Below are 23289 nucleotides of genomic sequence, written 5' to 3'. Positions count from 1 at the left end.
GTGCCCAAAAGCACAAGGTGTGCAATACTCAGAGACATGGCCAAGGTAAGAAAGGCTGAAAGACGACCACCACTGAACAAGACACACAAGCTGAAACGTCAAGACTGGGCCAAGAAATATCTCAAGACTGATTTTTCTAAGGTTTTATGGACTGATGAAATGAGAGTGAGTCTTGATGGGCCAGATGGATGAGCCCATGGCTGGATTGGTAAAGGGCAGAGAGCTCCAGTCCGACTCAGACGCCAGCAAGGCAGAGGTGGAGTACTGGTTTGGACTGGTATCATCAAAGATGAGCTTGTGGGGCCTTTTCGGGTTGAGGATGGAGTCAAGCTCAACTCCCAGTCCTACTGCCAGTTTCTGGAAGACACCTTCTTCAAGCAGTGGTACAGGAAGAAGTCTGCATCCTTCAAGAAAAACATGATTTTCATGCAGGACAATGCTCCATCACACGCGTCCAAGTACTCCACAGCGTGGCTGGCAAGAAAGGGTATAAAAGAAGAAAAACTAATGACATGGCCTCCTTGTTCACCTGATCTGAACCCCATTGAGAACCTGTGGTCCATCATCAAATGTGAGATTTACAAGGAGGGAAAACAGTACACCTCTCTGAACAGTGTCTGGGAGGCTGTGGTTGCTGCTGCACGCAATGTTGATGGTGAACAGATCAAAACACTGACAGAATCCATGGATGGCAGGCTTTTGAGTGTCCTTGCAAAGAAAGGTGGCTATATTGGTCGCTGATTTGTTTTTGTTTTGTTTTTGAATGTCAGAAATGTATATTTGTGAATGTGGAGATGTTATATTGGTTTCACTGGTAAAAATAAATAATTGAAATGGGTATATATTTGGTTTTTGTTAAGTTGCCTAATAATTATGCACAGTAATAGTCACCTGCACACACAGATATCCCCCTAAAATAGCTAAAACTAAAAACAAACTAAAAACTACTTCCAAAATCATTCAGCTTTGATATTAATGAGTTTTTTGGGTTCATTGAGAACATGGTTGTTGTTCAATAATAAAATTATTCCTCAAAAATACAACTTGCCTAATAATTCTGCACTCCCTGTAAACTATTTATGCTGAGTCTGAGTCTGCAGAGGGTACCAGTGATGTGGAAGACATCATGCCTCGTCCCTATTCCAAAGACACCACGTCCCAATGGCCCCCAGGATTGCAGGCCCGTGGCACTGACCTCCCACATCATGAAGACCCTGGAAAGGCTCATCCTGGACCAGCTGTGAACCATTGTCAGACCACATCTGGATCCACTTCAATTTGCTTATCAGCCTCGTCTCGGAACAGAGGACGCCATCATCTACCTGCTCAATCGTGTCTACACCCATCTGGACCAGCCGGCGAGCACTGTGAGGGTCATGTTTTTTGACTTTTCCAGTGCTTTCAACACCATTAGGCCAACCCTCCTGGGTGATAAGTTAACAGCGATGCAGGTGGATGCTTCTCTGGTGTCCTGGATTGTTGATTACCTGACAGGAAGACCACAATATGTACGTCTCCTACAGTGTGTGTCTGACAAGGTAATCAGCAACATAGGGGCACCACAAGGGACTGTCCTCTCCCCCTTCCTCTTCACCCTTCAGCCACTGCACTGAGTCCTGCCATCTTCAGAAGTTTTCTGATGACTCCGCGGTGGTTGGATGTATCAGCAGGGATGATGAGACAGAGTACCGGGCTGTGGTCGACTCCTTTGTCACGTGGTGTGAGCAGAATCATCTGCAGCTCAACGTGGCAAAGACCAAGGAATTGATCGTGGACTTCAGGAAGACCAGGAAACACTTGACCCCTGTTTCAATCCAGGGGGTCAATGTTGACATTGTGGAGGACTATAAATACCTTGGAGTACACATTGACAATAAACTGGACTGGGCTAAAAACACCACAGCACTTTACAGAAAGGGCCAGAGTCGTCTCTATTTTTTGAGGCGACTGAGATCTTTCAACATCTGCCAGAAAATGTTCAGGATTTTCTATGAGTCTGTTGTGGCCAGCGCGATCCTCTATGCTGTTGCATGCTGGGGGAGCAGGCTGAGGGTCGCAGATGCCAACAGACTCGATAAACTGATTCGTAAGGCCAGTAATGTTGTGGGGATGGAGCTGGACTCCCTCAAGGTGGTGTCGGAGAGGCGGATGCTGTCCAAGATAAAGACAATGTTGGATAACACCTCCCACCCACTCCATGACATGCTGGTCAGTCACAGGAGCACGTTCAGTGAAAGACTGAGATTACCGAAAAGCACCACTGAACGACACAGGAAATCATTCCTGCCTGTGGCCATCTCCCTGTACAACTCATCCACTTAACACACTGTTTACTGCAACAGCTACACCCTTCTTGCACATGTTCTTTTTCAGCTATTTATTAATAAGTGACTTTATGTATATATATGCCTGTATATATTGTGCTATTCTTAGTTAGTGTATTGTCTGTCTCTGTTCATGTTTGTTTATAATGGAGCACTGTAACGAAAAATAATTTCCCCTAGGGATCAATAAAGTATTCTGATTCTGATTCTGAAGCAGATACAATAGGGCCTTCACACTCTCAGTGCTAATGAAAGGCACTGCTAAAAAAGTTTTTTTGGCTTTGCCATCAGAACATCATGACAGCGTTGTTTTCAATAAATTGCTGCTCAAAAAATGTTTTGTCTCACTCCCATTTCTTCTTGTTGCATGCTGAAGCTCCACTTGGAATCTTGTGAAGATCCATCCGTGCAAAATATGATTTTTTGACATTTTTCAAGTGGTCTTAAACTGTTCATTAGGACTCTATATGAATATATAAAGTATTAACAGAGATAGCATTGATGAAATTGATTAACAAAATCACATAAATAGGATGTAATTCCAGATAATTTAAACAGGTGTTTAGTTACAAGAACAGTGATCTGGTTTTTCATATTTTAAAGTGTAAGTGATGATCAGGAGCTCACACAAAAACATTTATACATTACATTTCATACATCATACCATATGTTGTAGTAGGTATTGTTGTTACTGGTGTTGGGACCAGTGATGGGAATAATGGCGTTACTAGTAACGGCGTTACTTTTTTCAGTAACGAGTAATCTAACTAATTACTTTTTCTATCGTTACAAAGCAGTTACTGTAACTAACAAGAAAATGTGGTGCGATCGCGTTACTATTTTTCAACAAACAGACAGCTGAAGCTTTTCTTCAGCTTACCGCAACTTATATCAGTTGCATGGAAGTAGCTGTCTACGCAAGTAATCTGGACGCTACAGCTTTAAGAAGCTCCCGTGGACGGCAATCACTTTCTGGCAGACGATTGCTTTTTGGCACAACACCTGGAGCTATGGGGCAAAACAATTGCATGAGTGCTGCTGTTTGGCTGAGGAAGAATAAAGTAGTCGTGGTAAGCCAATCACATGACCACTTCAAGATGACGAAGCAAGAAGGTGATATATACCAGTTTTTAAATTGTGTTGATGGGCCACGTAAAACCAGAGTCATGATAAACAATATATACGCAGCGTTTTTTCCTGAATAGTTTCCTCACGTTTACTGTCTAAGGACAGCGCAAGCAAGCACTCTCTGCTTATGACCAAAAAATAAAGAAATAAAACGAAAAACAGCCCGTTCGTTTTGGTGGAAAAATGTACCATGTAGACCAATCACAAAATGATATGGCAACATGACATTTGATTGTTTAGGAAGAGGGGGAAGTTTTAGGAGTGACGGCAAGAGAGAGAGAGAGAGAGAGAGAGAGAGAGAAAGACAGCAGAAAGAGAGAGAGCGAGTTTTGAGATGTGAGAGATTCATGACGTTTAGCGTGTTTGGAGTGTGTAGTTAATGTGTTGTCTTGTGTAGTTAGTGTGTAGTGTTGTGGATAGTTTTTTGTTGTGTGTCAGAACAATGAGGCGACTGCTGTCTCCAGGTAGAAACAGGAGGAGTGATACACCTCCTGCTGTCAGACCTGCAGGTATCAGGCTGTGATGTTCTCCATTATAGTGGACAGAAATTATTTTTTTGGAGTGGCACAAATAATTTGTGTGGCATCTTATTGAATGCAGAACACCCGATTGTTATGTAAATAGTTTTAAATGGTTATTTTTTAAAAAGGGTGAAAGGTAAATGGCTGCAAACAACTTTGCTGTTTGCAAAACATGTGCATAGGATTTTAAAATTGACAATTTATATTTGCATTTAAAGTTATGAAATATGATTCAATAAACATGTTTGTGGTTATTACAGTAAAAAATTAACTTTTTCTACTCAGATGCTATGTTTTTTTCCGATTTTAGATCAATTGTGTTAATACAGTATGTCAAAATGAAAACATAACTGTAAATTCTGACACGTGAGGTTGTGCTGAAAAGGATGATACCAAACAAGGCAAAGTAAATAGTTTTTAAAAGTGAAATGTAGAGGTAAAATCAAAAGTAGTTAAAAATGGCCAATTATACCCTGGATCCCAGAGGGTTAAACATTTTTTTTTAAAGTAAAACAATAGTTACTTTTCAAGTAATTAATTTCTTTTAGAATCTTGTAACTCAGTTACTTTTTTGAAGAAGTAACTAGTAACTATGATTAATTACTTTTTCAAAGTAACTTGCCCAACACTGGTTGGGACTGTGAAAACAGAAAAAAGCAGTAGTTTTCAGCATACTTTCAGCATACTTTTCTTATATTTCACATTTCTCTTTTCTAATGCAGCCATATAAATAGCTGTGTTGGTACAACAAAAGTGATTCATGTTTTAGATTTTACAGTGCAAGTGATAATCTGGAGCTCACATACAAACATTCATTCTTCATTTTACATTTCAAACGCCATACCGTTTGTTGCTGTAGTTTCTGGTGTTGATGGTGTTATGACTATAAAAACAGGAAAAAAGCAGCAGTTTAGATTTCAGCATACTGTTTTACATTTCAAATTAGGAACACTGAAAGTGTTGTGATTATATAATAAGGAATCGTAGAGCTGCCACCCAGGCAAAAGAAAAGTAGAGGTATATCACATTATAATATGAAAAGTTTATTGTTCTAACAATATACTTTTCATGGTTGTACAATACACATCATACATCATTTTATTACAATATACATAATTATCATGTTATAACAAAAAACATTTATGTTCATACAATATAAATATTGTATTGTACGAAAATGATAATTATGTATATTGTACTTACATGATAGTATATTGTACAAACATGAAAAGTATATTGTTAGAACAATAAACTTTTCACGTCATAACGTGATATAGGCTCTATTTTTCTTTTGCCTGGGTGGCAAGGCAAGGCAAGTTTATTTATATAGCACAATTCAACAACAAGGTGATTCAAAGTGCTTTACAGAGATATTAAAAACAAAAACAAATAAAAAGCATGATTTAAAATTGATTAAAACAAACAAACAAACAAACAAAACAGTATATAAAATCAAAAATCAGAACAGTAGATAAAATCAGCAGTTAAAATGTAGATTTTGAAATTTAAGCTTAAGTGCGGATTTGGTGCTTTATTCAAATGCAGCTGAGAATAAGTGAGTCTTCAACCTGGATTTAAATAAACTGAGAGTTTCAGCTGATTTGAGGCTTTCTGGGAGTTTGTTCCAGATATATGGAGCATAAAAGCTGAATGCAGCTTCTCCGTGTCTGGTTCTGACTCTGGGAATTGATAAAAGACCGTGTCCAGATGACCTGAGGGATCTGGAAGGTTCATACTGGGTCAGGAGGTCACTGATGTATTTTGGTCCTAAACCATTCAGAGCTTTATAGACCAGCATCAGAACTTTAAAGTCTATCCTCTGATGGACAGGCAGCCAGTGTAAAGACCTCAGAGCTGGACTGATGTGGTCCACTTTTTTGGTCTTAGTGAGGACTCGAGCAGCAGAGTTCTGAATGAGCTGTAGTTGTCTGATTGATTTTTTAGGTAGACCTGTAAAGATGCTGTTACAGTAATCAAGCCTACTAAAGATGAATGCATGGACTAGTTTTTCCAGGTCCTGTTGAGACATCAGATCTTTTATCCTTCAAATATTCTTGAGGTGATAGTAAGCTGATTTTGTTATTGTTTTAATGTGTTTTTCTAAGTTTAGGTCTGCATCCATCACTACACCCAAATTTCTTGCCTGGTTTGTGGTTTTTAGGTGTATAGATTGAAGTTCTCTGGTGACCTGTAATCGTTTTTCTTTGGCACCAAAGACTATTACTTCAGTTTTGTTTTTGTTTAGCTGGAGAAAATTGTGGCACAACCAGTCATTAATTTCCTCAATGCATTTACCAAGAGCCTGTACAGGGCCTTGGTCTCCTGGTGACATTGTGATATATATTTGTGTGTCATCTGCATAGCTATGATAGTTTATTGTGTTGTTCTTTATAACCTGTGCCAGTGGGAGCATGTAAATGTTAAACAGAAGGGGTCCCAAGATGGAACCTTGGGGAACTCCACATGTGATACTTGTCTGCTCAGATGTGAAGTTACCTATTGATACAAAGTATTTCCTGTTTTCTAAGTATGTTTTGAACCACTTTAGTACAGTTCCTGAAAGACCTGCCCAGTTCTCCAGTCGTTTGAGTAATATGTTGTGGTCAACTGTATCAAATGCTGCACTGATATCCAGTAAAACTAAGACTGACATTTTTCCACTGTCTGTATTCAGACATATGTCATTAAACACTGGTCAGAGCGGTTTCAGTGCTGTGGTTCTGTCTAAAACCAGACTGGAAGGCATCATAGCAGTTATTCTGTTTTAAGAAGTAATTGAGCTGTTGAGAAACTGCTTTTTCAATGATCTTACTTAAAAATGGGAGATTTGAGATCGGCCTGTAGTTGTTCATTTGTGTCTTATCAAAATTGTCCTTTTTGAGTATAGGTTTAATTACAGCAGTTTTTAGTGGTTCTGGAAACACACCTGACATTAAAGAAAAGTTGACGATCTGTAACAGGTCTGACTCCAAAGTCTTTGAGACCTTTTTGAAAAAACTTGTTGGCAGGACATCTAAACAGCAAGAGGAGGAGTTCAGTTGACCTAAGATATCCTCCAGGTCTTTGCTGTTAATAGGGTGAAACTGTTTGATGGTGTTTAAACAGTTTTTTGGTGGACACAGTACATATCCTGAATCTGCTGTTGATGTACCAATTGCTTGTCTAATCTTTTGGATTTAGTCTGTGAAGAATTTGGCAAAGTCATTGCAGGCCATGGTCGAATGAAGTTCAGCTGCCACTGACACAGGAGGGTTTGTTATCCTGTCAACTGTAGAAAATAAGACCCGAGCATTATGACTGTTTTTGGTGATGATGTCAGAGAAGTAGGACCTCCTTGCACTCCTCAGTTGTAAATTATAATTGTGAAGTTTCTCTTTATAGATGTCATAATGAACCTGGAGGTTTCCAGCTCCACACTTCCGTAAACTACAGTGCCTACACTTTTTTTTGTAATGACATTTACTGCAAAACAATACTTTAAAGAAGGAACAATGAAGCAAGAAGAATGTTCACATACCAGGAGTTGATGATGGACACGGAGCAATATCTGTGGAGGAAAATTATAGTTTTAAACTGTACATTTTCTAGTCAATGACAAAAATGATTAACAGCAAAAAAGAAAACCAAAAACACAAATGAAAAAGAGACAAAAAAGGAAAGAAGAACAAGAACACAGCATTATTTCAAACAACGTAAAGTTTACAGTGAAGCATATGTTTAATACATGACCATAATGACCATAACCATAGCTATATGTTGATGAACACATGCTGGTCAGATACATTCATTAAGGTCTTTGGTGAAAGCACTTTTCTCTAGCAACAGCTGAAGATTTCAGTGCTTACCTGTGATTGGTTCACAAAACTCTCCATTAGAAGGAAGTCCTTTTATGCACCCACATGTTTGGGAGATGACATCACTACAGGCACCGTATACTTCACACTTGTCACATGACCAAGCAAACTGGTCCTCACACTGACACTGCAGTCCTCCAGTGGAGTTTGGATAGCACCCTTTTTAAGACAACACAGTTCATAAGTCATGCAGGATCACATGAACACTATTACATATGACTGAGTACAAAAGTCAAATAAGATCAAGTCCTTACATGTGGTGAAGGCCAGGTTTTTCAGTGTTAAAGACTCAGTGATAGTTTGGGTTAGGGAGACATTTCTCACAATGTGTCTGAGTACATCACTGAAATCTGGGGCCACACTGGATGATGGGATGTGTAATTCAAGGAAAATATCAAAGTCCATTGGTGCTGTGAAGGGGAAAAGGGCACACTCCATCACATATACATACCACAATGATGGAAGATGATATTTCCAAGAAAATGCTGACAAAAGCTGTCACTTTTATGCCCCCTGTTTCCACATGGTCACAATTTTGATGATGCATCTGCTCCCCACGTCTGCACTAGGGATGGGTTTCAATTATCGATTTTCCGATTAAAATTGAATTTAGTATAAAAAATAACGCGATATCGATTCATTAAATGCTGAATCGATTTTTAAATATAAATGTATTTTTCCAGAAAAAACAGAATTTCAGGTTACAGCTTTCATTTCAACAACCACCAAACAGCTACAAGAGCAAATGAGAGCAGATAAACAGATTCCACACAAAGATGTAAACACGAAGCACGGACGCGTCACATCAGAATCTGTGAGGTGTTGACTTTCTCACGCCGTTGGGGCTAAAAGTCCACATCTCAGAGATTCTGATGCTGCAGGGTTCATCACTCTCCAACCAAATTTCACTGAACCAACAGCAAAAGAAGATCAAAACTACGCTTCACATTTGATAAACATTGTCATGAATTCCCTCTTACTTTTGCTGTTTTGCTTCCACCACGATAAAAAAAAAAAGAAGAAAAAAAATCACACTTCCTGCACACCTCTCTCTCGGTGTACTTCAAGAACAGTTTCCCATCTCAGCTCTCTTTTTTTCTGCATTGTTCGCTTGCTTATTAGGCATCAGTTTACCGTTTGTGTTCAGTGCTGTCAGCTGCTGTTTTTTTTTTTTTCAAAAATGGAATCCGACAAGAAAACCTAATTTTTGTTGTTCAATACTGAAGAAATTTAAACTTTTTAAAATTTATGCAGAACTCCAAAACACTTAGCTGTGTATCTAGTAAAACCTCTGTAACTTTACTCTGCTTCACTTCAGCAGCATCAGGTAATGTTCATATGTTGATTCATGGTTTTCATCAGTTTTTGTTCGACTGCAGAATATTTGTAAGGTTATCTGCTATAAAAAGCCAGGCCAGGAAAATCTCCTTCATGTTTTTCTGTGTTTTATCCTCAGTTACTTTAACACAAAGGCATCTGCTGTGACACTTACACGTCTGATGAAGTCTCACAAGTGTCAGTACTGATACATTATCAGAATTATAAGTATTTCTGACTGAGGCAAAATTTCTCTGATTCAATTCTAATCGCATCAAATCAGGGATCGAATTGAATCAGGACCTTGTGAATCAGAATCGAATAGATTCTACAAATCAGTGACGATACCCGGCCCTAGTCCGCACTGTTCTAATCTGGTACTGTCAAACCTTATTTACTACCACTGCTTAAACTGAAAGTTTAAATACTCCCAGCTAATTGATTCACAAGCCAAACAGATGTCATCCCAGATCATTTAAAGAGCTGTATTGTTGCAACAAAAGTGATTCTTTTTTTTTTTTTTTAGATTTTTAAGTGCAAGTGATAATCTGGAGCTCACACAAAGACCCTCATTCTTCACTATACATTACAAACTTCTTACTGTATGTTGGTGTAGGTGATGTTGTTGATGGTGTTATGACTATGGAAACAGGAAAAAGCAGCAGTTATTTTATAGCATACTTTTTTATATTTCAAATTAATATTTTCAAATGCAGCCACAGAATCTAATATACATCATCCTTGCAACATTACATCTTTAATATCAAGTGTTTGCTTTAAGGACATGAAGCGGAACACTTAATGTGCTGTGGTTATATATTATCACTGTATAAGTTTTGGTCATAAAAGACAGTTTAAAATTATATTTGAACATATATAAATTATAAACGAAATTTGAATTGTTGAAAGATTTTTTTAGGTTTGTAAGTGCAGTGACTACACTTATTTTTGTAATGACATTTACTGCAAAACAATACTTTAAAGAAGGAACAATGAAGCAAGAAGAATGTTCACATACCAGGAGTTGATGGTGGACATGGAGCAATATCTGTGGAGGAAAATTATGGTTTTAAACTGTTCATTTTCTAGTCAATGACAAAAGTGATTAACAGCAAAAAAGATTAAAAAAAAGGCAAATGAAAAAGATACAAAGGAAACAAGAACACACAATTATTTCTAACTATAGAGAGTTCACAGTGAAGCATATGTTTAATAAATGATTCTAAGTAACCATAGCTATATGGTGATGAACACATGCTGGTCATATACATTCACTGACGTCTTTGGTGAAAGCATTTTTCTCTAGCAGCAGCTAGAAGATTTCAGTGCTTACCTGTGATTGGTGCACAAAACTCTCCATTAGAAGGAAGTCCTTTTATGCACCCACATATTGGGGAGATGACATCACTACAGGCACCGTACACTTCACACTTGTCACATGACCAAGCAAACTGGTCCTCACACCGGCACTGCAGTCCTCCAGTGGAGTTTGGATAGCACCCTTTTTAAGACAACACACACAGTTCATAAGTCATACAGGATCAAATGAACACTATTACATATGACTGAGTACAAAAGTCAAATAAGATCACGTCCTTACATGTGGTGAAGGTCAGGTTTTTCAGTGTTAAAGACTCAGTGATAGTTTGGGTTAGGGAGACATTTCTCACAATGTGTCTGAGTACATCACTGAAATCTGGGGCCACACTGGATGCTGGGATGTGTAATTCAAGCAAAATATCAAAGTCCATTGGTGCTGTGAAGGGGAAAAGGGGAAAATTCATCAGATCACATACACCTGTTACAATGATAGGAGATGTAATTTAATATAAGACATTGTGTTAAGCTGTGTATATGTCAGATTATAAAGGAGTTTAGATTTGTTTTCCAATAATTTACTCCAGCCAGCTCTCCTCATTCATTACATGAGACAACCTAATATACAAATAATCAAGCAAGTTCAAGTCTATAATATGAATGAAATTTGGGGGAAGACTGGATATTGGGAAGAGCAAGTTCAAGTCTATATTAAACTCCACTGGCTCTGTAGAGGATACAAGGAGAAAATCACAAGACTCTTTCACAATTACGAGAAACAACATTTACATAAATTGTTTATGAACAAACACCTCATTTATCTAACATGTTTCTACTTCTTTTGAGACGTACAGGGCCAGAAGTAGTACAGAAGTGAAAGGCTACACCTCTGAATTTTTTATTTTACATTTTTTCAGCTCCATTGTCAAAGGTGTAAAAAATAGCACCTAGCCATGCAGTCCACCTTTTTCCAAACACATATGAAAGAATGGATCATTCTAAAGAGCTCACCAAGGGTATGTCCACACTAGCCCGGACAGATTTGAAAATGGCTTTTTCATCTGAAAACGCTCCCCGTCCACACTAGCGTTTTCAGTCAAACAATTTTACATAAAAAAAATTTTTTTATATCCCATTTTTCTAACATGTCTCTACTTCTATTGAGACTTTACATGTTAAAGACTATTGAAAAAGCTGTCATGTTACAGTGCCAGTAATCTGTGGTAAACAGACATTCGTGCTTTAACCTCCTAAGACCCGAACTCTTTCATGGCATGCATTTTTAGTTTCTCTTTGCTATTTGGGCTGATTGGGACCTGATGAATGTAAAAACAAAGAACTACGTGATATTTTTTTTAACCTGATTTTTGTTTCTGAGAAAAATGAGAGCCACATATGAAGACATTCGTTTTAAATTTCGATAGAATAGTGGCAGTATAACGTCCTTGTAAGTGGATATCAGGCCCTTGTCGAGCAAAATTTAGTAATTTGGTCTAGACAACCCAAAATGTGATGTCCACATATGTGGACGCCAGGTCGTAGGAGGTTAAATTAAATGTGTTATAACATATGGTGATGTCTCTTGTACACAACATATTTGTCACTACAGCTATAGAATTTTTGAAAGATATTTCATAGCAAACTTCTGGATTTGGCAAATTAAAAGAGAAAAATCAAACGTGCACACACGTCTTGTTTTTTCTAAAGTAAATGAAAATTGGTGCCATACAAGTATTCCAACTTGTTAAATTTAAAGTAAAAGCAATAATTAGAGGTCTAAAATTATCACAACAGTCATGCCCATGACTGTTTGAAAACAGCTGAGAGCATCTGTTTACTTGCAGAGTATATATCCTAATACAAAATTATCATTCAGTAATCAGTCCACACCAACATTATTAAAATATGTTTTTCCCCTTAAATCTTGCATGTGTGTGTTAAATATTAGTTATTAAAAACAAAAAAAAAACAACTGAAAAGAGTCTTAACCATTTATATGCAAATGATGAACAATAGAAATGAGAGTTTCTGTTCTGTGATCACAACGAAAATTACTGTGATGAGCTCTCCTTTGAAACTTTGTCATATTGAAAATGCTACAGATGGTGCCAGTGACTTAAGATTCAATGTTTTAAGTGCAACAACTACAGAATGAGTTTAACTGTCAATGAAGAAAAAAGAAAATGGATTTTTCTCATACCAGGAGGTTTTGTTGGACTTGGAGAAATACCTGTAAACCAAGATAAAACATTTAATTATTTATTTTTAATACCCAGAAAAATGACACAATAATGGTTTACAGACATCATCTTAAATATTTGCTATTTGGACAGAAGTACAGGCCATACCTCTTGAATTTTTAATTTAGTTTTCAGTTTCATTGTCTCAGGTAAACTAAATAGTATAAAGCATCTTTTGTTAAAATTATTAAAAATAGCATCTATGAAAGAATGGATCTTTCTAAAGAGCTCACTAACTCACTAACTACAGAGGTCCAAACCTTCTCTGGCATGATCTTAAAGACATGAGTTTCCTTGGCTGGGCAGCTGCAGCTGATCCAATTGAACATAAATTATTTAATTTTGAAAACAACATTGATTTTTATGCAAATTTTTATTATAATGATAAAAACCATTCCAAACATTATTCCAACAATCAATTTAACAATATAAATTTGGATGCTATTTATATCTTGCATTTAAATAGTGGAAACATTATTAATATTGTTAAAACTGAAAATTATTTAAAAACATTAACTCATCAGTTTGAAGTGATAGCCATAAGTGAGACTTGAGTAACAAATAGAAAATGCTAATTTTTTGTTAGGAAGTTATGGTAAATGGTAAATGGCCTGTATTTGTATAGCGCTTTACTAGTCCCTAAGGACCCCAAAGCGCTTTACACAACCAGTCATCCACCCATTCACACACACATTCACACACTGGTGATGGCAAGCTACATCGTAGCCACAGCCCCCCTGGGGCGCACTGACAGAGGCGACTGACAGAGGTTATGACTCTTTTATAGAACAAAGAAAGTGGTGTGATGTTTTATGGTGGTGGTGTACAGAAAGATTTTCAGTGTAAGGAAATGTAGGTCTATCAGTACTGTAGACAATATTTTTGGGAAAATATATACTAAGAAATTATTATTTGTTTGTGGTGCCTTTAATGATCATTTATTGAAATGAAAGGAGCATAAATTAACAAAAAAGTTTTGTAATTTTATGTTTTGGTGTCTAATGCCCATTAAATGCCCATTAATTTCATTTAAAACATTTAATAAACTGTTTATTTATTTATTTGAAATTATATTTAATTAATCCCATCTTCATGAATTCATTTTATCTGTCAACCTAACTCATCAAACTCAGCGGGCGAGCTTAATGCTGCCACTGCAGTTTGTCTAATATCTGATTGGTTACCATCCAAAGTAAGAACAGACAGGTCGATCCTAGATAATCGATTGCTATGAACTGGTTGTAGTGTGGTCTTGGGGCAGCCAGGTATCCCAGAATGCATTTCAAATCACAAGCAGCAATGTAGGTAACGCTCTAAACAGTTTTAAACATTTTAAAATACCCCTTTTTTCTGTCACAAACTATACTTTTAATAATGTTTTAGCCGCGAATGTAGTGGCGTAGTCTTCACATATCAGGTCAGGTTGTCAGCATAGAACATCTTTGCTAAAGTGCTCCAATGTTCTTGCAGATTTCTGCCTGGTTTTATGTCTCTGTAACATAAATAACAAGCCGACATGTTCCTTACGACAACAGCGATCAGCTCGACAGACCCTCAGTTTACCTGCATACATCCTACTCGCCTGTCAGCTGTTAAGCACCTGCTGCTGATTCATGAAACAGGCCCATGTTATCTGGTAATAGTTAGTGATGTGAGGATCGATCCTGAAATATCGATTCCTCCGATACCAGTCATTTATGTTCTAGAATCGATTCTCACATTAAAATATCGATATTTTAGTAATTTAGGGTAAATTTGTAGTTTATCATTAACAAGAACACAGTGGAAAGAAACTATAACATTCGGATTGTCTAAATTCAAAGGAACTACTTCCTCTTCCGCCTTTCATAGTCATGTGCGAAATACGGCTGTATAAATGTCTCGCAGCCCCTTGGCGTGCGCACTCACAACAATGGCTGAGCGTAATTGGAGTCATGTGCGGACGTATTTTACCTCCACAAACAGCTGAGATGTGGTTTGCGATACATGTGGCAAAAAAGTGAGGTGTTGTGGCCACACTTGCCAACCTTGAGACCTCAAAATTAGGGAGACATTCAAAAAGGCTGTTGTGTGTGTGTGGGGGGTGATAAATACATTTTACAGTGTTTATTTATCGTATAAAATACGTTAAATGTCACCGTTATTATTGGCCGGCCCGGAAACAGCGGGGGTGTCCAAATTCAGAGGCTGCTTCCACCTGAAGACCCGGCCTTCGCGGTCTAAAGAAAGCCGGGTAGTACGTCACGAGCTCCCTCGGTGGAGTGAAACTCTGCCGTCTGCTCCTTGCTATCTAAAATATAACCGGACGCTGGCATAAACTCTCGACCGTCTCTCACTTCTGTTTAATCAGTTTTCTGTTTGACATTTATTCAGCTGTGTGAAAACCCCGGAGGAGCCCTCCCGAGAGATTAATAAAGTTAAATTTAATTTAATCTAATCGAATAACTTTAATCTCAGTCTAACCGATTTACTCACGAACAAATAAAACACTGAAAAAGCCAAACAATAACATTTTTAAGTTATCAAAGTGACGCTTCTTCTTCATGTCTTCTAATGTTGGATACGATGTATCATGCTTCCTTGAGGTTTATCACCAATTGTAGATATCTGACCCATCATTGTGACTTGTACTTAAGAGTAAATTGGCCTTCTTTGGCCATCAGAAGACAGGGGCATTGGTACACTTTTATTTACAAAGCTATGCTTGGATTGCTGCCTCCTTATATTTGTACTTTGGTCACAAGGACAAATAGTGGTTCTTACTCCTTGCGTTCAAATGATCAGCTGCTGCTGTCTGTTCCCCTTGTCCGCACAGAGTTGGGTAAGAAAGCCTTTGTCCACTCTGCGCCTTTTTCATGGAACCTGTTACAGAAAGACTGGAAACTGACTGAATTGTTGTCTTTAAATGTTTTTAAAACTAAACTCAAAGGCCTACAGACTGCCTCAATAATGTGTAATTGTTTTGTGTAATTTTTAATCTTGTTTGTTTGTATGTATTTGTTTGGAAATGTGCTGCCTCTTGGCCAGGACTCCCTTAAAAAAGAGGTTTTTAATCTCAATGGGACATTCCTGGTTAAATAAAGGTTAAATTAAAAAAAAAAAAATGTTTAACCCGAGTAGTGAAAGACCGCCGGGGTTTGAAAATGATGTGTCGGTCGGCTCAGATATTTGAAGTTTACACAGCTACATTCTCACCTGAAAATATGTTAAACGTTTTTTTGCGACCCAGAAAGAGAAATAAGAGTAATATTAAAACTAAGTCGCTGCCGCCATTGTTGGAAACTGGAATTGGCTGGGCCGCGCTATGAATTCTGCGTTATGGTTTTTCAATTTTGTTGGCGGGGTGGAAAATCGGGAGAAATTCGGGAGAATTGTGGCTCCGGGAGATTTTCGGGAGGGGCACTGAAATTCGGGATTCTCCCGGAAAAATCGGGAGGGTTGGCATGTATGGTGGTGGCAACATCACTAACCTTGTCAAACACCTCAGAGTAAATCATATCACAGAATATGACGAGCGTATGTTGAGACGAACTGAAGAGGAGGAGAGGGACAGGAGCTGCTAGGGCGAGACAGACGTCTCTCACTGAGTCCTTTATTGCTGCAGGCAGGCAAGGTGTTCAAATAGCGCACAACTTCAGTTTTTTTTATTTCTATATGATGAACTCTGCATTATTAAGTGATAAGAACAAGTAATCTGATGTCCTGTAATCATTATGACGCTATAATTTGAGATACAATAAATAAAATAAGTTTTTTTTATAAAGTATCGGTATCGGATCAGTATCGTCGATACCACCCTGAATATTACTTGGTATCGGATCGGAAAGGAAATCAGTGGTATCGCACATCACTAGTAATAGTCACACTTAATAGTCACATATTGCGCCAACATCACGTTGGCGCAATATTGTGCACAAGATAAGTAAATGTGGTTTGTTTCCTAAACCCAGAGCTGCTGGAGCTTGTGTTTCCCTCAGAGTGATTGACCTGGGTTAAAGATTACTGTTCACTAATACTTCCTCATTTTTCGTCCTGTGTTATATTGTGGGGATCAACCTTTAAAACAATAATATTCCAGTTGTCATTAATATAGGGTCATTAACAATGCTGGTTATTATGATAAGACTGAGCCACTGTTTCTAAGGTCCCATACAATGTAAGGATTTTGTGGGGTTTTTTAAATAATGCAAAAAAATGTTTAAAGCTAAATCCAAGTTGTGACACAAATGTTTTCACAGTACTGGAATGTTTTGGTCAAACAAATTGAAAATTCTTCTATTTTTTCAGCTACAAATTGCTTACTTGTGGTTTGTTTACAGAGCTCTCCACTAAGAAGAAGCCCTTTTTGATGTGACATTGCTGCATGCACCATATGCAAAGGATTTAAAAGTAGAATATGAGGAAGAGCCTTCAGCTTTCAGATCCCTTCCTCTGTGGAAGCAGCTCCCAGTATGAATTAATAGATCCTAAACCCTCCCTTAGTCAGGCTGTAGTGTCTAGGCTGCTGGGGGCTTCCCATGATTCCCTCACCTCTTGTCTCTCTGTATGTGTTTATACACACCTCTGCATTTAGTCACCTACCCTCACCCTAAACCAGTCAGTGGAAATGGCTGCCCCTGTCTCTCTTCCACAGCATGTCTTTATCCTGTCTTCCTTCTCTCACCCCAACCGGTTGCAGCAGATGGCCGCCCCTCCCTGAGCCTGGTTCTGCCGGAGGTTTCTTTCTATTAAAAGGGAGTTTTTCCTTCCCACTGTCGCCAAAGTGCTTGCTGATGAGGGGCCATATCTGTCATGGTTGGCCAGGGCAAGCCGTGTGGGGTGTGGAAATTAGAACCCAAGATACAGGCCCTGACTTTGATGAGATGAGTGAGCTCTTATTTATGAGTGGACAAACTACAGACAAAAGTAGAGGTGGTGAGGAAAGGAACTAAGAAATAACCTAAACTGGAAAACCTAACAAATGAAACTGAAGCCAAAACTCACGGGATGACATGCAAAGGAACAAAGGAAGGAACACAGGAAGGAACGCCGTGAAAATATGGGCTGTATCCCAATTCAGGGTCTGCAGCCTTAAAGGCCGCATTTTAAGGCCGATTACGTCACAGCGACGCGACGAAGGCTGTCCCAATTCAAAGGCTGCTCGAAATGCTGCCGTCAAATGCGTCCTTCATTTCCCTGAATTTTAAGGATGTGGCGGTGTAGACTTCGTGGCCCAACATATCCCAGACTTCATAGCGCAGCGGTGGGTGTGGATAATTTTGCCGAAAAAAACGGCAACAGCTGAAGCGGAGCGGCCAAAGAGTAAACTTTTAAAAGTAAGTACTGAATATTATGTCACTTATTTATGTGCAAATGTTTAATAATGAAGAACATTAAAACATTACTGTTGGCCACATGTCGGCAAAGTTATGTGACATTAGCGATGATTGTACGTTTACTTGGTTTTAAAGCCTTTGCTTTAAAATATACGCCATTCAATAGTTGACCTTAATCCTACAGAGAATGTGATGATTTTATGGATAATTAAAGTCAGTCATATATCCACAAACACAACAAGCTGAAAGTCAGTGATGCTGCTTGGTTTGCAGTCCTGAATATGACGGCACAAGCAGGATTCACTGCACTGTTAATGTTAGCTATGTTGTATTGCTGCCTCTGTCCGGTGGTGTCGAACCAAACGGACTTTAACGTGTGTTTGAATGAGCTGACGGTTCACTCGTTAAGCTGAAAGAAAGATGCTTTAATCACAGGAGTCACACATGTGTCCACTGGACCATCTGGGAACTGTTCTTGTTTAGCACTCGTAATAACACAAACACTAAATCCTCCTTCTCTTGTGCTGTTTTGTAGCAGTGTGTACACCTGAGACTGTCACCTGTCTGTCTGTCCTGCACTCTCTCTCTGTTTCTTTCTCTCTGATTGTGTAATAAAAGTATGAACATGTATTTATAAGTTACACTTGTGTTTGAATCCTGCAGCTTATCACACATTTGATTTCCATGTGTGACAACTGCAAGTGTCCAGAGTGAGGACAGACAGAGGGACCCACTGCTGCACATCATCTGTGAGGCTTTGCACCCCTGATGATCCACCAGGACAAACTCAGCAGTGTGTGAGGAAGAGGAGGAGGAAGAGCCAGCAGCAGCTGACAGATGGAGAGAATAGACAGACTGTTCCCTGTTTGGGGACTGCTAGGAAAGTTTAAAATAACTAATTGTCTGTCCTGAATCAGTCTTATTAGGTAATGTTCAAATAATGTTATCATCCCAGTGTTTTCAGTGTGGGAGAAAGTACTCAGGGCCTTCAAGTTACACACTATGAAAGGCAGCAACAAGTTTAATGTCCAGAAACCTAAAGTATGTATCAGCAGCAGAATGGAGCTAAAGATAAATGTTTGTTTCAGTTCTATGAAGCTTTGAGTATTTTGGATTAGTAGCACTGCTGTGTTTGTTGCATCATATTGCTGTAATTGTTTATATTACAGAAGTCAGCCTGTTTAAGGCTCTAATATCTATTCTGTATGACTTAAAGCAGTTATGACATGATATGATTTTCTCACCCAATAAAGGAACATGTAGAAACAAATGAACAAAATATGTTCTCCTTCATTTCTGTCAAACAAAGCTGTATGAAACGTTTCCAGCTGTTAGTATCATGGTTGCTAGGGAACCTGGGCAGCGCGACGGAGGCTAGACCATCCCATTTCACAAGCCTACAAGCGTCGCACTTCCGGCCTTAGCGGTCTTTGAGTACGTGGCCCTTGAGGACCGTTAAGGCTGCATACTTTAAGGCTGCAGACCCTGAATTGGGATACAGCCATGGGGAAACAACCCAAATGAACCAGCAACAAGCAGAAGGAAACACAGGGCTTATATACACACACAGGAGCAATCAGGAATGGAAGACAGGAGGGAAACACAGCTGACGAGACAGGGGGAAGAAAAACCTGACACACTAATATAAGACACGGACCTTCACAATAAAACAGGAACTTAACACACATGCAAAGACACAGACTCAGAGACGGGCTTTACACAGAGACCTGACTACACAGGAGCAGAGGGAACACGCAGGCAGGGTAGACTAGACACAGAACAGAGGGAGCACAGAGTAACATGAGGGGGCAAAAGGGAACAAAACCTAGGACCTAGAAATACAAAACCAAAACACAGACAGCAATAATGTAGGAAACATATAATAAACAATTCAACTCACTGGGTCACAGACCCAGGACCATGACAATATCATTGTTAGGTTTTTCTCTGTATGTATTATTGTAGGGTCTACCTTACAATATAAAGCGCATTGAGGTGACTGTTGTTGTGATTTGGCACTGTAGAAATAAAACAGAATTGAATTGAACTTGGGAGTCCCTCCCAGCTGACCAAAATCATTCCTATTTTGCTAAGGGAGAGATACTACAGACACACTAAAACAACAAGCTTATTTCTGCTTATATCTATGATCTAATTTGTTCAGTCACTACCCAAAGTTCAGGAGAATAGTTCAGGGTCAGAAGCCGCATGGATTGCTTAAAGATCAACTCATAGCAAACAGCACAACCTGATAAACCTCAGCTCTACCTGACCATCGAGTTAAAATGATGGGCACAGCTGAAAACAAAACAGAGAGATGATATGAAGGGGACAGAAAAAATAATACTTTTTGTGTCCAGCCATAGATACCCAATTATAGCAGAATGGTAAACTGAAAGACATAAAAGTGACAGTCAGAACAACTTCACCCTAAAGAAAAACCCTCAATAGGAAGTCCAAAGGATTTGCTCCTGATTTAGAAAGAAAACTCCCAAATCTGAATTATGATAGAAATTCGTGAGGACTGCAGAACATCTACATTAAGAAAGCTGAAGGATGAGACTGTGTTTGAATTACAAGACCTGGGAAAACTTCAAATTGCAGACGCTATCAAATGTTTAAGGAATGTAGTCTTCCTTAAAGACACATACATAGATGTCTGGCTGACTCCCCCCTCTTTGATGACATCTTCAGTGTCATGCTCATAAATGTGTATTTGAAAATATTAAACTTTCCTTTAGGGTGATTAAAATTATATCTGTAATCTTGTAAGTTCTTTAGCCCTTTAAGACCTACCATAGAACCAAATCCGCCAGAGCTTATATTTTTACATGCTGTAGTGCCATTTTTCGGAGCATTTCAAGTTGCTATACATCAATACAACCATTATAACCCAAATTTTAATAATATGTATGCATTAAGTGCATAGTAACTACATAAATTGCAAAAAAGTGCAATAAACTAAAAAAAATTGAAAATAGTTTTTGTTTTTTTAACATATATTTCTAGTTAGAGAAATTTAAGAGGCTTCATAGTTTTACTTTTGAAATACACCAATTTTTATATACAGCAGGAAAAAACGAAAATAAATATTATAATACAAATTTGCAAAAACAAAAACAGCATATGCATCAAAATAAACTATTTCCAGCAGTGTAATTTGAGTTCTAAGCATCCCAGAAATGATACAGAAAGTCATAAAGTCAAATAAAACTTTTAAAAACATCAGTATAGGCTTATAAGGTCCTTAAGGTAAAGAACTACATTTCCGCGAAAATGACGTCACTTCCGGTTTCGTGCACGTAATGGTGGACATGCGATAGTTCCAACGTAGGAAGTGTTATGAACAGCTGATCGGATCGGCAAAGCGTGTTTCTGGAATATTATTTTTTTGTTGCTGTAAGTGGTTTTTATGCAATTTTTGCAAAGCTACATGTGGAAGGAAACCGTGACCTAGGACAAGCTGATGGCATAAGATGTAAGTACAACTCCTCCGGTTTCATGTGCAAAAAAATTATTGCGCTAGATTACGTGGTTGCAGAGCTACCGGGATTTAAAAATAGTTACGCAAAACGGAGCGTGCACGCTCTGACCGGCTTTAAAGGGTTAAACTTTACTGTATTTCTCTTTAGATCAAAGCTGCATTTTTAGAGAAAGGTTCAACATTTCCCCACTCAAATATTCCTCAGTAGTGATGTGTCATTCTTTGTAGTGAATCAGAATAGCCAACTCCCATCGAGTGAGAGTCACCTCAACACTTTTTGTTTTTAAAAAGGTTTCTTGTGTTGCGACAGTATTTAACTGTCTTCCCACATACATCGCACACAAAGTAATTTGTGCTAAACGTAAGCGCAGATATGATCTGTGAAAAAAAGTCAAGATTGTGTGTTTTGTGGTCTAAGGTTTTGTGCTTAGGGTTTCTCATTGTCTCACACACTTGCAGAGAATTAGCAAGCACATGAATGAGAGAAAGAGGCAATTGAAGTTTATATTAACAGGGTATTAATCAAAAGAATATCTCACCTGAACAGATGACAGTAGCATCCTGACCATGTTCACATCTGTTTGATCCAAATCCACTATGCTGACATTCAGTTAGAGAACTTTCATTTCCTGAACAGGTCACATTGTCAAGCCAAATCTGTCCAGATCCTGCACCAAAGTGCGCTGATGGAGGAACTTCCAGTGCTGACCCACAGTTTAACTGTCTGCAAACCACCTCAGCATCATTTAAGTCCCAGCCATCATCACAGACTGTTCCCCAGCTGTTATTGTGGTAAACTTCAACTCTGCCAGAACATCGACTTGATCCAGATCCAGCTAATCTGATCTGATCTTTTAATGACAAACACATAAAAGAAAATTATATTTTATTATGCATGCCTTAAAGAAAACAAAGATACATATCACACAAAAACACATTAACATGCAGTATGTTCAATGTCAAAAAAGTGATGTCACCTGAACAAATGACACCAGCATCAGAATAATGTCCATTGTAGTAGTTTCCCCATCCAAAGTTTGGACACTCAGTTAGAGAACTCTCGTTTCCTGAACAGCTCACACCACTGAGCCAAATCTGTCCAGTTCCTGCACCAAAGTAAGCTGATCGAGGAGCTTGTAGTGCAGACCCACAGTTTAACTGTCTGCAAACCACCTCAGCATCATTTAAGTCCCAGTTATAATCAGAGACTGTTCCCCAGATGTTATTGTGAAAGATTTCAACTCTGCCAGAACATCGGCTCAATCCAGATCCAGCTAACCTGATCAGATCTAAAAGGCAAAGAACATGAAAAACATTTAAATACAGCCTTACCTCAAAAAAGACTATCTTGCAATATCATGTTGATCCAGCAGTTTTCTCACCGGAACAGATGACAGCAGCATCCTGACCATGTTCACATGTGTTTGATCCAAATCCACTGTGTTGACACTCAGTTAAAGAACTTTCACTTCCTGAACAGGTCACATGATCAAGCCAGATCTGTCCAGTTCCTGCACCAAAGTGAGCTGATTGAGGAACTTCCAGTGCCGACCCACAGTCTAGCTGTCTGCAAACCACCTCAGCATCATTTAAGTCCCAGCCATCATCACAGACTGTTCCCCAGCTGTTACTGTGATAAACTTCAACTCTGCCAGCACATCGAGTCGATCCAGATCCATTTAATCTGATCACACCTTTTATGTAAAAGACATAACACAAACTTTATTTCAATACATATCTTAAAGAAAATACAAATGCATAAAACTCAAAAATACATTAACATGCAGTT

At 38.5% G+C, this 23289-nt stretch overlaps 1 protein-coding gene across 23 annotated transcripts in view; it reads right to left on the bottom strand.

Moving 5' to 3' along the window:
- LOC102078007 (uncharacterized) overlaps positions 1-23289 on the bottom strand; it is a 130204-nt gene that overhangs the window by 38455 nt on the left and 68460 nt on the right. For 20 of the 23 annotated variants that reach the window (XM_025899501.1, XM_025899519.1, XM_025899517.1 and 17 more), the window contains 12 exons: positions 22883-23194; positions 22478-22789; positions 22040-22351; positions 12662-12691; positions 10745-10900; positions 10478-10645; positions 10163-10192; positions 9746-9784; positions 8082-8237; positions 7819-7986; positions 7491-7520; positions 4818-4856 (listed from right to left, as the gene is read on the bottom strand). In XM_025899501.1, the coding sequence (XP_025755286.1) occupies positions 4818-4856; positions 7491-7520; positions 7819-7986; positions 8082-8237; positions 9746-9784; positions 10163-10192; positions 10478-10645; positions 10745-10900; positions 12662-12691; positions 22040-22351; positions 22478-22789; positions 22883-23194 (1752 nt within the window). The remainder of the gene's footprint in view (positions 1-4817; positions 4857-7490; positions 7521-7818; positions 7987-8081; positions 8238-9745; positions 9785-10162; positions 10193-10477; positions 10646-10744; positions 10901-12661; positions 12692-22039; positions 22352-22477; positions 22790-22882; positions 23195-23289) is intronic. The other 3 variants (XM_025899506.1, XM_025899515.1, XM_025899511.1) reach the window with 3 other exon arrangements.

Source organism: Oreochromis niloticus, linkage group LG3, assembly GCF_001858045.2.
Source record: "Oreochromis niloticus isolate F11D_XX linkage group LG3, O_niloticus_UMD_NMBU, whole genome shotgun sequence".
Taxonomy (NCBI): Eukaryota; Metazoa; Chordata; class Actinopteri; order Cichliformes; family Cichlidae; genus Oreochromis; species Oreochromis niloticus.
The sequence above is the reverse complement of the archived record's forward strand: the minus strand, read 5'-3'. Positions and strand labels throughout refer to the sequence as shown.